Below are 13456 nucleotides of genomic sequence, written 5' to 3' on the forward strand. Positions count from 1 at the left end.
CGTGGTAAGAGAGGGCTTCTTGTGCAACAGCTACGCTCTTTTTTAACAGGTGTAAGCCCTCTTGCGCAGGAGCTCTTGCACAAGAGGGCAGTGTGGACGCTCGGCAGGGATTTCTTGCACAAGAAAGCCCTATGGCTAAAATGGCCGTCGGAGCTTTCTTGTGCAAGAGAGCGTCCACACTGCCATGGGAGCTCTTGCGCAAAAGCACAGCGTGCACATGGCAGTATAGATGTTTTCTTGCACAGGACTTCTTGCACAAGAACCCTTGCGCAAGATGTTCTTGCACAAAAAGCCGCGAATGTAGACATAGCCCAGTTGTTTTAGTTCAGTAGTTGCATTGCATAATTCTCCATAAATTAAATTGCTTGAGGACTGGAGGTAGAGTATTGTCAGTGGAGGATCTACAAGCTATGAGCTTGTTTCCATTACTGGTTCACCAGAACTCAAGTTAGTTAACCTTCAGGGGATAATGTGTTGCTCTTCTGTTTACTCAGACTGTTGCCTGGTACACTTGAGGTGAAAGGAGACTTGTATTTAAAGGAATTAGATACAATATTGAAGTGTCATTATGGCCTCGGAAGCAGCTACCGAGCTGGGACTAGGAAGGAAGGGGGCGTCTCTTCTCCTTCGCTAGCTGGGAACAAAAGGGATTTCTCTTTCTCTTACCTGTTCTAGTAGCCAGTGAGCTGGGGCAGCGAAAGAGAGCTGTCTTTCCCATGCCACAGGCTGAAGCTGGGAAGAAGGGCTGTCTCCCCAGCAGCTACAGCCCAGGGCTGAGGAAAGTTGCCTTTCTCTGGCTGCCATAGCTCTGCATGTCACCAACTTCCCTTCCCCACAGCCCTCTCACCCCACCTTCTCTTCCTCCTAATGCCACCACCTCATTTTACATGACATGTGCATCTTCTCCCGAGTCTAGACCCCTAATTAGTGGAGAGCATTTAAACTACAGGGCACCAATCTGATCAGTAGAGGAAAAGCAGAATCCTTGTACTGACACACTTCCTGGAAATATAAACCAGAGTTCATTATTTTAATCCCTGAACCAGTAGACTATTGTCCTCTATGAAACATGGCTTACATTGTAAAGCATTTTATAGGATTGGAATGTTGAGTTTTCAGGGCAACTCCTGAAAGGCACTTTGTCTTAATGATTTAAGTGAAGCTGAGTGTTAGCACACAAACCCATATACAAACACACAGGCATTATTTAAAATCAAGGCTTTTAAGGTATGACACCAGTAGCACAACAGCTGCAGTATTCTTTGGACTTTTATTTCCTAGACTGGCATAAAACTACATGTTTTAGGGTTATGATATACTTGATTTCTAAGGGACCAAGTGCTAACACCGTATCAACTGGTATTAAAGGAGGTATATAATACCCAAACATGAAGGAAAACTGACCTGTAGTTTGGAGAGTAACATAGCATGTCTCTGCATAAACTATTTTCATATTTTATAATGATTCATAAAGCACACTGGATTTCACAACTTTGTCTTTTACTGTCTAGAATTATAAATATTTAATTTATTTAGATATCAGATTGTTTATACAACATCAGATATGTTTGTGTTATTTCATAGAAAAAAACTGCCTATTCTTTTCCACAGAGACCTTGTGAAAGAAATTGATTAGCTCTCTAGTTTCTGCATGATCTGTGCATGGTGGTCTGCATGTTTGATTCACATTATAGATTAAGTTTACTACTAGGGTGTAACCTTATATTTCTGGTAACTTTTTACTTTATCCTCCATAATTACAAATGCTTCTTTGTTAAATGAGCTAATGGCCCTCTCTCTATAATGGTAGTCTTTATAGTCCATAGTTATGCCCTGAATTAATGACAAGTAATTAACATAACTACAAATTCTGGCTTCTGGATGTGCATATGGTCCCTTAGCACAGTGCTATATTTCTCAGGCTAAAAATATGACCACAATCTTTCTAATACTCATTGTTTTTAATTATTTATGAAGTCCAGTAGCTTTATACAGAACTCTTTAGTGAGTGATAGGGGCTGAACAAATAAGAGTAACTGCTGCAAAGAGTTTATATTCTGAAGACACAAATACTGTTCTAAAGCTTTGGAGAAAATAGTTACAAAATTCTCATGTAACCCTATAGCCTTTATTGAAAACAGTTTCTCTGCAATCTCCTGATTGCATTACTCCTCGTCTAAAACAGCTCTTAGGTGTTTTCTTCCCTCAGCTTCCTATTCACAGCTTCCTTTTCCTTTTCTCCTTTGTCAGACAGATCCCCTAACACTTCCTCTCCCTTTTCAGGCAATTTTCACTACCTTTGTACTGTAGTAAAGATCAAAAAGAATCACTTGGCTGCCTGTAAACTGAATCATGCTGTATAACAAACAAGGCAAAGGTACTTTTCCACTTCCCCAGTCTGCTACAATGGGGAGGAGGGAGGTCTCTGCGTAAACAATTGAGGCAGAACGTAATTAGAAAGAAAACAAACCTACTCCCTGCCAAACAGGAAAAAGCAGCAATGTGGATTAATAAAAAGTGAAAAATATCACATGCTGTTAAGTTATGGTGTGATACATTTTAACCCCACCCATTCTCCCAGAACCAATTAGTGTCCTTACATCCACACAAAACAAATTCAGCTGACAAACTCTATAGGCAGTTAATAAAATTGGGATTTTATTAGGGACATCAATAAACTCGTTAAAATCATTAATATGATTACTTGCCATAAAACTCTGCATTTGAGGCTTAATACTATACTATCTGGAGGAACAACAAAGAGATACTAATTAAATTGCAAGTTATCCTGTAAAGAACAAGCTGAGGGATGTCAAGTTAAAATTAATATTTGTGTCATTTAACGTTGATGACGCATAGACCGCAGTGAATAAAAGTGTAGGAGAGAAGAGGAGTAATGTTCTGCTGTAAGTAGCATAATTTTCTCTGAGTGTTTTCCGCTGTTAACGAGTGAGTTTAAGTAATTTGCTCCTTTCCACTGATTTTTCTCCCCACCCCCCTTCCTCCATCCTCTGCTAGTGGGCGGGTTTTAGTTATGAGCAGTAGTGTTGCGTTACTTTAGACAGATAGTGAGAGCTTGGTCTTTTTCCTGCTTTATTCGAGAGCAAGAGTTGGGGAGGCTATGCTGGGTTATCAGAAGTCTAGAGCAGAGCGTTTCCTTTATTGAACTGCTGGACGCCAGGGAGAGGAGACTCGGCTTTTTTTGAATTTTGCATTCAGATAGAATCAGCTGTGACATCCGAAACTGCTGTTCCTGTAGCCACAATGGTGGCTAAGGATTACCCCTTTTACTTCGCTGTCAAGAGGGCAAACTGTTCTTTGGAAGTACAGACGGTGACTAGCGCATCTAAAGAGACGGAGGTGCAGTTTGCTAATGTTTTCTCATTTTCCTCTCTTCTCTCTTTCTCCTCTCTGTAGCTTTAATCATTCAAACAGGCTGAATATGTCTGGGGAAAACTACATTACTCTTTGAATATACATATCTATACTTAACAATTTATCTTCCCTTGTGCATCCTTCACTGCTCTGTAGAATGTGCATTTCAATTTGGAGTGAGGCAAACGATCGCTATTAGCTGGGGGGTTTTTATAATAAGATTATTCTTTGTAACCAGTAGTTAAGACATTTCCTTTTTTGATATATGGGTGTTAGGTTCCAGTGCAGTGGATTAATTGTAACTCTGCCAAAAATTAATCTAATCAATGACAAATGAATGCTTCTAAAATGAGGGACACTTTTTTAAAATCTGGAATTAAGAAAAAATTGATTACATCACTTATTGTCTGCAAAGTGTTGCAACATGTTTGAATTTAACAATGATAGTGGTCATTTAATACTCCAATATTTGATATTCCAGATTAATGTTTAGTCTCCTTTGTTTAGGTTTTTGGCCGTGAGAACTGTGACCCTAAGGATTAGCTTCTGATGAATTGGAAGAGTGGGAAAAATTTATCTTTGAGATTTTAGCACTTAAAATACTTGTTTTCATTACATTTGTTTGCATAGTAATTTAAATGCAGATTGCTAAACTGCTAGTGGTTAGTACGAATATATCACAAATGATTGCTTCCAATGCTCTGTTTGGAGCAGTTCAACTGACAAATCCAGCCATGTCACTGTTTAAACTGTGTAGATTAAGAGCCAATAAGAACCAACTTTACTTTTACTTGTCAGAGTACTTTTGTGTGTGTGTATTTGATGTTATTACAATTGTGATATTTGGGGGCATTTTAGAAAATGTACACAGTGATAGACTAATATTTGCTACTATGATAAAATTAAGAAACGCTTGTTTGTTTTATGTAGTGCTGCTTTTAATTATTTGTGGGCCATTAAATCTTGTAATCCCCATTGTCACCATATTGCAAAATATTTTGCATTAATTCAGAGCTCATTTACTAAATATAATTTGAAACATTTTCTTTATTATGGGAATGTGCAGTTCTATATAAGGGAACTAAACTGTCAAATGAAATATTAATTTAAAATAAAGTTAGAACTTTTTTAGTAAGTGGTGTATAATCTTTAACATACAGGCAAATCTATCAAATGTAAAAGAAAGTAAAATCTCAACTATTGTATATTCAAAGAAAAGCCTAGAGTATAGGGATTTATCTTTCAGTGATGGTACCAATTAAGATTGTGAAATGCAAAAGCTTAATCAAATCAATTGTCCTGGATTTATACTCTTTATACTGCATGTCTGCAAAATGTGGTTTGTTTAGACTACTGTACTGCAGAGTTTCAGCATTGTGGGGGAAAAAAAATCAACATTTGTTTGACACCCCTTTTATTGATCCTGATGAGAGAGTATTAAGAAAATCAAGTTGTGCACCCCTCCCCAATCATGCACCCCTCCCCAATCATAAGGGTGGATTTTAAAAAAAACACATACACTTTGGGGAAAGTATTTACACACACAGAAATGTGCAACCCATTCCTTTAACATTTTTCAGTAGGAACAGAATTCTCTTGTTCACTAGCTGTGTGGTTGAGCTGTGTGTCTCAGCATACTGAGAGTCTAACCAGGCTATTGGGCGCCTTCTACCATTATTGTGTATTACTGCATTAGCAAAGCAGCTAGCTGTGTATTACTGAATGTTGAAAAATTATTGCTTGATCTTAGCTGCTTACTTGAAGCTTGTTTGTCACCCAGCATTTCAATAAACTTTGCCTTTTGAATTACAATCTATGACATTAGAATAGGTTTTTTAATTCAGAAGTCTTTAAAGTCAGAATTTGCATGTTCACATAAACATTTGCTCCTATCTGAATAATAGTTTAACACTTTTTTGTGAACAAGTTAAAATACCAATAATTGCTATATGGTTTTGTGTATGTGTGTAAAATACATAATGACATTTTAGTTCACTTATTACATACAGACTTGAATTATATTATTTTACCTGTCACTCTAGTAAATATCTATTTACTGTGTGAAAAGTATTTTATATACACTTTTACCCTATATTCTGTCTGAAAGATGCCATTGTGAACTCATTTTCCCCCTCGCCCTCAATGTTGAAAATAGTTTCACCATAACAGCATTTTCTTCTTGTTTTAACTAATAGTGAAACTTGTTCTTTGGCATACATAGCTTTTTAGCTTGGAGTTTCAGTATACACAGAAAATAGACACTTAACTACATTTATTCTGGAAGATGCCAATATTTTATTTTGTTGTTTTTAACATTAAGAAACTTATCCCCTATTACATAGTAGAGCACTGGCAAACAGAAGATGTAGGTGAAAAATAAGAACTGGGGGATTGTGATGACAATTTGTCAATTCCCATGTGGAATTGTTAGTAATTAAATCTAATGTAAATCAAACAAAATATTAGGAAGAAGAATAATAAAGAAACAATATATACTAATAACAACCCCCCATGTAGGGTGATTAGAATAAAATGCTAATTTATCTAAAGGGAAAAAAATGGATTGGCAACAAGAGCAGCTAGAGACATAGAAGAACCTTTGCATGTAGAAAGACCGAAGAGTGGGTCTGCTAATTTTAGAGAGAAGGTGGATATGGAGTGACATGATAAAGGTATACAAAATAAGTAGTATCAACAAGTTAAGACTGGCATTTCTCTCAACACTTTCTCATAATAGAAGAACAAAAGAACAGTCAATGGAACAGAAAAGCAGCTCACTGAAAGCCAATAAAAGGAAACACATTTTCAACACAATATATAATTTGTTTATGGAACTCGCTCCTGGAAGATATTGTTAAGGCCAAAAAGCCTAGCGGGATTTTTTTTTTTAAATCCATGTATATGGATAATAGGATCATCAATAACAACAAAGCAAGGATTGAGAATGAGTTTTGGGAAGGATTATCAACTGACTTTTTTTTTTTTTCAGAGCATAAATCTCCTTTTATTTAATGGGGATTAGGAGGGAACTTTTTTCCTACTAACAAATTGTACCATAACTTCTGATTGCAGGGTTTCTTGCACCTTCTCTTCATCAGTACTGTTTACTCTGAGACATGATACTGGAGTAACGTCACCACTAGTCTGATCTGGCATAACTAGCATGTTACTCTTCAACATTGTTTCTGTGTTTGGTCTGCTCCAGCACAAGTTACGGAGTCTTCCTTTTTTCTGGCATGGACTAACAAAATAACAATGAGCTGCATATTGAAACTTTTATACTCATAGTTGGTGTGTTCTTTCTTCTTATTACCTGCCCTTTGGGAAAATAAATGGAGAGCAATCTCTAGGACCCTTTCCCCATGCTATCTGTGAAACTGGAGGTCCTTTGGGTAAAGGAGAGCATGCCAAGTATTTTTCCCTTCTATGCCATTATCCTTCTCCCATCGATACAATAGTTTCTCCAGTTATGAAAGGGAACATGGGATAATTAGACAAAAAGGAAGGGGAGAGGGATAACAAAACAGTCATAACTTCATTCTCTTTCCAGCTATAAGTAAAACCAAGAACTTTAAACTAGGTAACCGAATAAGGGCTAATGATCTGAGAACAGTTTTGCCCAATAAGTGTAAACGCAACTATGGAACAATCATTAGGGGAGCTAAGGAAGAATGTAACTGGAAGTATAGATGTCTTGTTGTGCATTCTTGAGTAAGACCAACAAGGGACTGCATGGAGACCATACATTTCAGAGCTCACAGTGGGCTTAGCCATTAATATCACAGTTTCTGAAATTCTGATGCTATTGTGGGGCCTCCCAACAACAAAAACAAAATGCCTACTGACCCAGTGTCCAAGACTTCACTCTTCTACAAGAGACCGTATCCAGAGAGGAAAATACTTCCATTCTTCTAGCAGTTTGGTTTTCTGTTTATACAAGTTCTAAAGTATGCAGCGGCAGTCAAAAAAGCAAATAGAATGTTAGGAATAATTTTTAAAGGGATCGAGAATACGACATAAAATATCTTTTTGCTTTTATATAAAACGATGGTACACTCGCATCTTGAATACTACATGCAAATGTAGTCGCCTCATCTCAAATATATATATTGGCATTGGAAAAGGTTCAGAAAAGGGCAACAAAAATGATTAGGGGTTTGGAATGTGTCCCATAAAGAGAGATTAAAAAGACTTGGAATTTTCAGCTTAAAAGAGGGGACTAAGGAGGGATATGATAGAGGTCCATAAAATCATGGAGAGTTATTTACTTATTCCCACAATATAAGAACTAGGGGTCACCAAGTGAAATTAATAGGCAGCAGGTTTAAAACAAAAGGAAACTTTTCTTCACTCAGGGTACAGTCAACTTATAGAACTCCTTGCCAGAGGATATGGTGAAGGCTAGTACTTTAACAGGGTTTAAAAAAAGAGCTAGATAGCCATTGATGGACCTAACCTCCATGAATCTGTTAGCCAGAATGGGTAGGAATGGTGTCTCTAGCCTCTGTTTGTCTGGAAATGAGTGACGGGGAGGGATCGTGTAAGGATTACCTGTTGTGTTCCCTCCCTCTGGGGCATCTGGCATTGGCCACTGTCAGGCAGGATACTGGGCTAGATGGACTGTTGATCTGATCCAGTATGGCTGTTCTTATGTCTTTACTACTTGTAAATATAAATGCTATCTCTGTTGTGGATAAAAACATCATTGCCATTTTTCTATACCATCATGTAGAATGGGATTTAGCTTTTATGTGCTGTATATTCATGCAGTTAGTCTCTTCTTTCTGACACCTGGGATGCCAGTCCTGCATGCAGTCTCTGATACTTGCCAAGTGAGATGGTATTAGGTGAGATAGTCCACCTCCTGTGTAGGCTTGCATTTTAGTGTCCTGTCATTAATGAATGCTACTGAATTAAATATTAATTGGCAAACATGGAAGATCAATGTTCTTGGGTATAACAATAGGAGGTAACTTCAGATAAGTGCTTCTCAAAAGGCACTGGCTCTTAATGTGTAAATTGCATCTTAACTTGCTTTTCATGTACTGAAAACAAATGCAGGGTTGTAATAAGAATTTAAAATACATTTAGTTGATACTAGTACACTTCCTATTTTCCAGTGATAGAATAAAATATTTAAGTTATATTTGACCTTTTTGAGTACGAGGTACATAAGAACGGCTGTACTGGGTCAGACCAAAGGTCCATCTAGCCCAGTATCCTGTCTACCGACAGTGGCCAGCACCAGGTGCCCCAGAGAGGGTGGACCGAAGACAATGATCAAGCGATTTGTCTCCTGCCATCCCTCTCCAGCCTCTGACAAACAGAGGCCAAGGACACCATTTTATCCCCTGGCTAATAGCCTTTTATGGACCTAACCTCCATGAATTTATCCAGCTTCTCTTTAAACTCTATTATAGTCCTAGCCTTCACAGCCTCCTCTGGCAAGGAGTTCCACAGGTTGACAACACACTGTGTGAAGAAGAACTTCCTTTTATTAGTTTTAAACCTGCTACCCATTAATTTCATTTGGTGTCCTCTAGTTCTTCTATTATGGGAGGTAAAGAGTATAGGAGGTGTGACAAAGCTTTCTTGTCAGATTAATTGTAATGTTGCTGCTTTTTTCAAGTCAGGTGCACTTCAGATTTGAGTGAAAACCAAAAACTTAAGAATTGTAATTGTAGGCAGAATATAATGAGATTTAAACTGTAAGGACTCTTAAGAAAAATCAGCAGAAAGCAAGTGTTTTGGTTTTCTTTGAAGTTTTCCTGTCTCTAAACAGGAATCTGCTACAGATTAAAATACTGTAGTGTCTTGTTATATAATTGGAAATTGACAAAATGCTCCATCAGACACTCAATCAACATTTGCCTCTTTGTGACTGTAACTTGTAGTAGGAGGTGTCTGAGAAATAAACATATTGAGGACTTTTTTTCTTCAAAATTTAAATCCTAGTCACCTTGGCCACATGATGTAATTCAACAGCAGAATCTTTAAAAGTCACTTTATTTTATGGGTAAACAGTACAGAAGGGTCAAGAACAAGAATATATGTTCCTAGTTAGATATTTTCCATACACTGTAGTACATTGGCAGATAAGTTCAGTACAAACTGAACCTTATTAATCCATCTACTTGATAAACAGGCAAGTAATGAATTATGAGAGTCTGGTCTGGAAAAGATAAGACTGAACAATGTTTTTGGATCTCAACAAGGATAAACATGGTGCAGTGTTTTGTTTTTGTTTTTAAATGATAATATAAAACCTTAATAATGTGGTGAGCATTGTATTCACAGGATAGCTTGGAATCAAAGACAACACTTTCCTTTCATGGAAATAATTAACTAGAGCTTTTAATTAATTAACTTTGAATCAGTAATTGAGGCGTGGAGTTAAAAGGAAAGTCAGAACTAACCCTAACTCTTTTAGCTGAGTGGATGTAGTTGAAGTGCTAAACAGCCATGCTAGTGTCTGCACAGCATTTTGTCAATATGGTATTGACCTAATTAGGATCTGTGTTCTTAAATAATAAACAAATCTGTATGCTCTTCACATAGAGGGGTAATTCAATATAATGCCTATGACTGATTGGGCCCAGAGGCGGATGTTACAGTGTGCTCTATGTCAAGCCCTTGATTACAGCAACACCACTTATTCTTGTAAAACACCATTATTTGTCCAAAGAAGCATAATCTGCCTATTAGAGAATAATACAGTATTAAGGCAGGTGATAGCTGATGAGGTTTTTATTAACAGCAGTTTCTGAATAATATAGTTGTTGAATATGAACAATGTTCTTTGAGGACATGTGTATACAGCAGTTTAGCGAGTTTTGCAAGCACATCTACAGGAGGACATTCAGAGTATGGCTTAGCATGTCCTAATAACTACAAAAGCTTGTCTTCAAAGTATTTACGTAAATCTTTATTTCCTCCTCAATTTTTACTCTAGTGTCTTCATGACATCCATTTATAAAGCATACAAAAACAATATTGTATGTTTTCCCTGCATGCCTAATTTGGTATAACAATGTGTTATCCTACTGAATCAGAAATATAGGATTGCAAGGGAATTCAGGAGGCTATCTTGTTCCCCATTTTGAGCAGAGGCTGGTTATGAATCTTGGAATACTAAGAAATATAGTTGTTAGAATTACTAACCAGATATTGGGACCATATCCTAGGAGCGGGACAGATCTGTAAGAAATAATGTAATTGGCATAATTGCATGAAGTAATTGCTCTATGTATTTGGCTTAACCTTGATAAAAGAACATAATTTACAGTGACATAAAAATACTAGTGACTTTTTTCTTTGAGGATAGATTGGAATGTGGAGAACCTGTGGGGATTCCAGCTGTTTTTAATGGGCTTCGTACATCCTATTACATGGAAGAACCTGGTGGCTTGCCATATGGGCTCGGTCATAGCTGGCCAGCCTAGTCGCTAGACAAAGTGGAAGAAAAGTCCAGGCAGAAAGTCAGTGCCAAGAGGTAAAGCCATGGTCAGGAATCAATAATGAGAAGCTGAACCAGGTATCAAAGCCAGGAAGGTGAAGCCAAAGTCTGGAACCAGGGAATTCAGAAGCAGGATGAGAGCAGGATTTTTTGCAGCAACTAGCTAGGGTTCTGCCTAGTTGCCCAGATGAACTTCCTGTATCTTCCCTATACTCAAGTACTGTCCAGATTAATCTAGAGTTGGAGAGGTCCTGCCAGTCAGGTCCTCCATGGGTGGCAGGTTGTGTGTTTGGATTCCTGAAGATCATGACTGTTGTGTATTTCAATAGCCGTAGCAGCTGGCTTGAGGTTGTGCTCACCTAGGGAATCTGCAGATGTAGGTTCTAGACCTGCTGCTTCTTTACATCATCCCTTATTTTTCCCCCATTGGTGGCACTATGGTGGCACTACTTCCAGGCCAGGCTTTTTTTAGTTGCTTTTGTGGAAAGCTGCTGTTAGATCAGGGGCATGTACATGGTGTGCCAATTCCCAGGACTTTTGCTCTCCAGAACCATACCCCAAAAATGGTTAACTTAAGAACAGTTACTCAAGGTTATGTTCCACATGTCCATTCTCCACTATAGATGTATGTGTGCCCTGAGCATAATTACTGTAATATTTTCCTTTTGACACCTATTGGGGCAGCCGCACATTCATAGTGCGGGTACAAAGCGCCCAGACAACACTGCACCCTCTATTCCTTCTTTCCCGTTAACCCCAATGTAGAGGGATAGAAAGGTGGGTCATGGAATGGACATATGCAATACATCTCAAAAACAGTTGTAGAAGGTTAGTGACTGCTTTGTTCTTTGAGTGAATGCACCTCTCCAGTGATGGCTCCTAAGTAGTTCCACAGGTGGTGAGATCTGAATTCATGGAAAATGCTGACTGCAAAATAGTTCAACTGAATTTGGCATTGTCCCTGGACTTTTGGATGATGTCCTAATGAGAAGAGAGTATGTACTGATGACCTGTTTGCTGCACTGCATCCTGAATAAGGGTCTGGGCTAGGAATGCCATTGATGTTGTTTGCAGGACAGACATGGTAGCTGGTGTGAGCAGTCACGATAGCTGGTGTTGGAACACCTGCCTGATTTTAACACGTACAAATACATAATGCAATCTAGGATGAAATTCTCTGAGCAATAATAGAAAGACTCTTCATCCTGTCAGCTACCACTTTGATCAGTTGAGTGGATTGACAGAATGGTTTGGTCCTTTCTGTGTAGAACAAGGGCTCATCTAATGTCCAAGAGTGAAGACACTGCTCTTCCTTATTTGCATGTGATTTTTTTTTTTTAGTTGGGAAAACAGCTTTGAAACTGAAATCTCCTTCTAGAGAAAATAAGGATGAGCCCAAAACTGCACCTTGTCCTTGAAGAAGACTGCATGGAGGCTCCAATGTGAGGGTGCAGATCTGAGACCCTTTAGGCTCGTAAGGGCCACGAAGGCCAGCTCTAAGCAAAAATGTGTAGCTGAAGTCGGCTTACTTTAAGCTGAGCCTTGGCAGCATCCAATCTGCGGGAGACTGATGGGAGCAAATGCTCCTGTCTGCTTCCCTTACTCCTCACAAAAGGAGGAATAGCAGATGCTGGCAGGCGCTGCCGTCAGCATTCAACTTAAGGGTCTATCCTAGATGCATTAAATCGAATGTCAGGAGATTGGCATCCCAGAGGTTGATCTCCTAGTAAGTATAAACGTGTCCTATGAGATCCACTTTCCAGGACCAGTATAACAAGGGGCACGTTGCCAATGGCTTGAATGTGGGGTCTGATAGGTGTTAATAAAACCATGGTCAGGTCCCAGAACAGAATGAGCGCTCTTGTTCTTAAGGGTATACTCTTTCTAGACTCTTGAGGAAATGGATAGACCTCTCATAAGGAAAAAAATGACTTGTTACCCACCTGAGGGTAGAAAGCTGATATTGCTGTAAGGTAAACCTTTATTAAGGAGATAGGTAAGCCTTGTAATAAGTAGTCAAATATTTTCTATAGTGGCGAGTATGTGGGCGAGACTCCATTCTGGGAAGCCAAGATGGAGAAATGCTTTGACTTTGAGAGGTAATTAATCCTGGTGTATAACTTCCTGCTACCTTGTAGAACCTGGCAAACCTGTTTGCTCTATGGGAACTAACTATGGAACTCTCAGGCAAAGGGAGCTGAAGTTTGGATGGAGCAACTAACCATGGTTCTGAGAGATCAGGTCTGGATGTAGAGGAAGTGAGATCAGAGCCACTACAGAGAGGCCTAGGTTCAAGCTAGGTCATGACTTCAGTGGCGGCCATGTGCAAGAGTTCATGGGTATAATCCCCTGGTCTCCTCCAGGAGGTCCAACAAATCCTTCAAAGTCTTCCATTTGAAGGAGATTGACACATTGCTTCATGGGTTAAAGGACTCCAGGATGACCCCTAAGCCTTTGGGACACTGTACACCAGCTACTTCAAGGAAGCGCTACAGACCCCAGTTGTCTACCTGGTACTCTGATCCAATAGCCAACCAAGTTCCTCAGAGGAGGAGGAGCAGGGTTTGGTTTTAAGCATAGGCCATCACCCACTTCTATCTCAGCATCGTCTGGCCCATCCAGAAA

At 38.8% G+C, this 13456-nt stretch overlaps 1 protein-coding gene across 8 annotated transcripts in view; it reads left to right on the forward strand.

The window, feature by feature from the left end:
• Positions 1 to 13456, forward strand: part of ARHGEF3 (Rho guanine nucleotide exchange factor 3) — a 256294-nt gene that overhangs the window by 195758 nt on the left and 47080 nt on the right. The window contains exon 1 of one of the 8 annotated variants that reach the window (XM_075938879.1): positions 3002 to 3360. The exons of 6 other annotated variants lie outside the window; for them this stretch is intronic. In XM_075938879.1, the coding sequence (XP_075794994.1) occupies positions 3265 to 3360 (96 nt within the window). In that variant the 5' untranslated portion in view covers positions 3002 to 3264. Of the gene's footprint in view, positions 1 to 3001; positions 3361 to 13456 lie in introns of those variants that run through there. One more of the 8 variants, XM_006130915.4, reaches the window with a different exon arrangement.

Source organism: Pelodiscus sinensis, chromosome 11 (assembly GCF_049634645.1).
Source record: "Pelodiscus sinensis isolate JC-2024 chromosome 11, ASM4963464v1, whole genome shotgun sequence".
Lineage (NCBI taxonomy): Eukaryota > Metazoa > Chordata > Testudines > Trionychidae > Pelodiscus > Pelodiscus sinensis.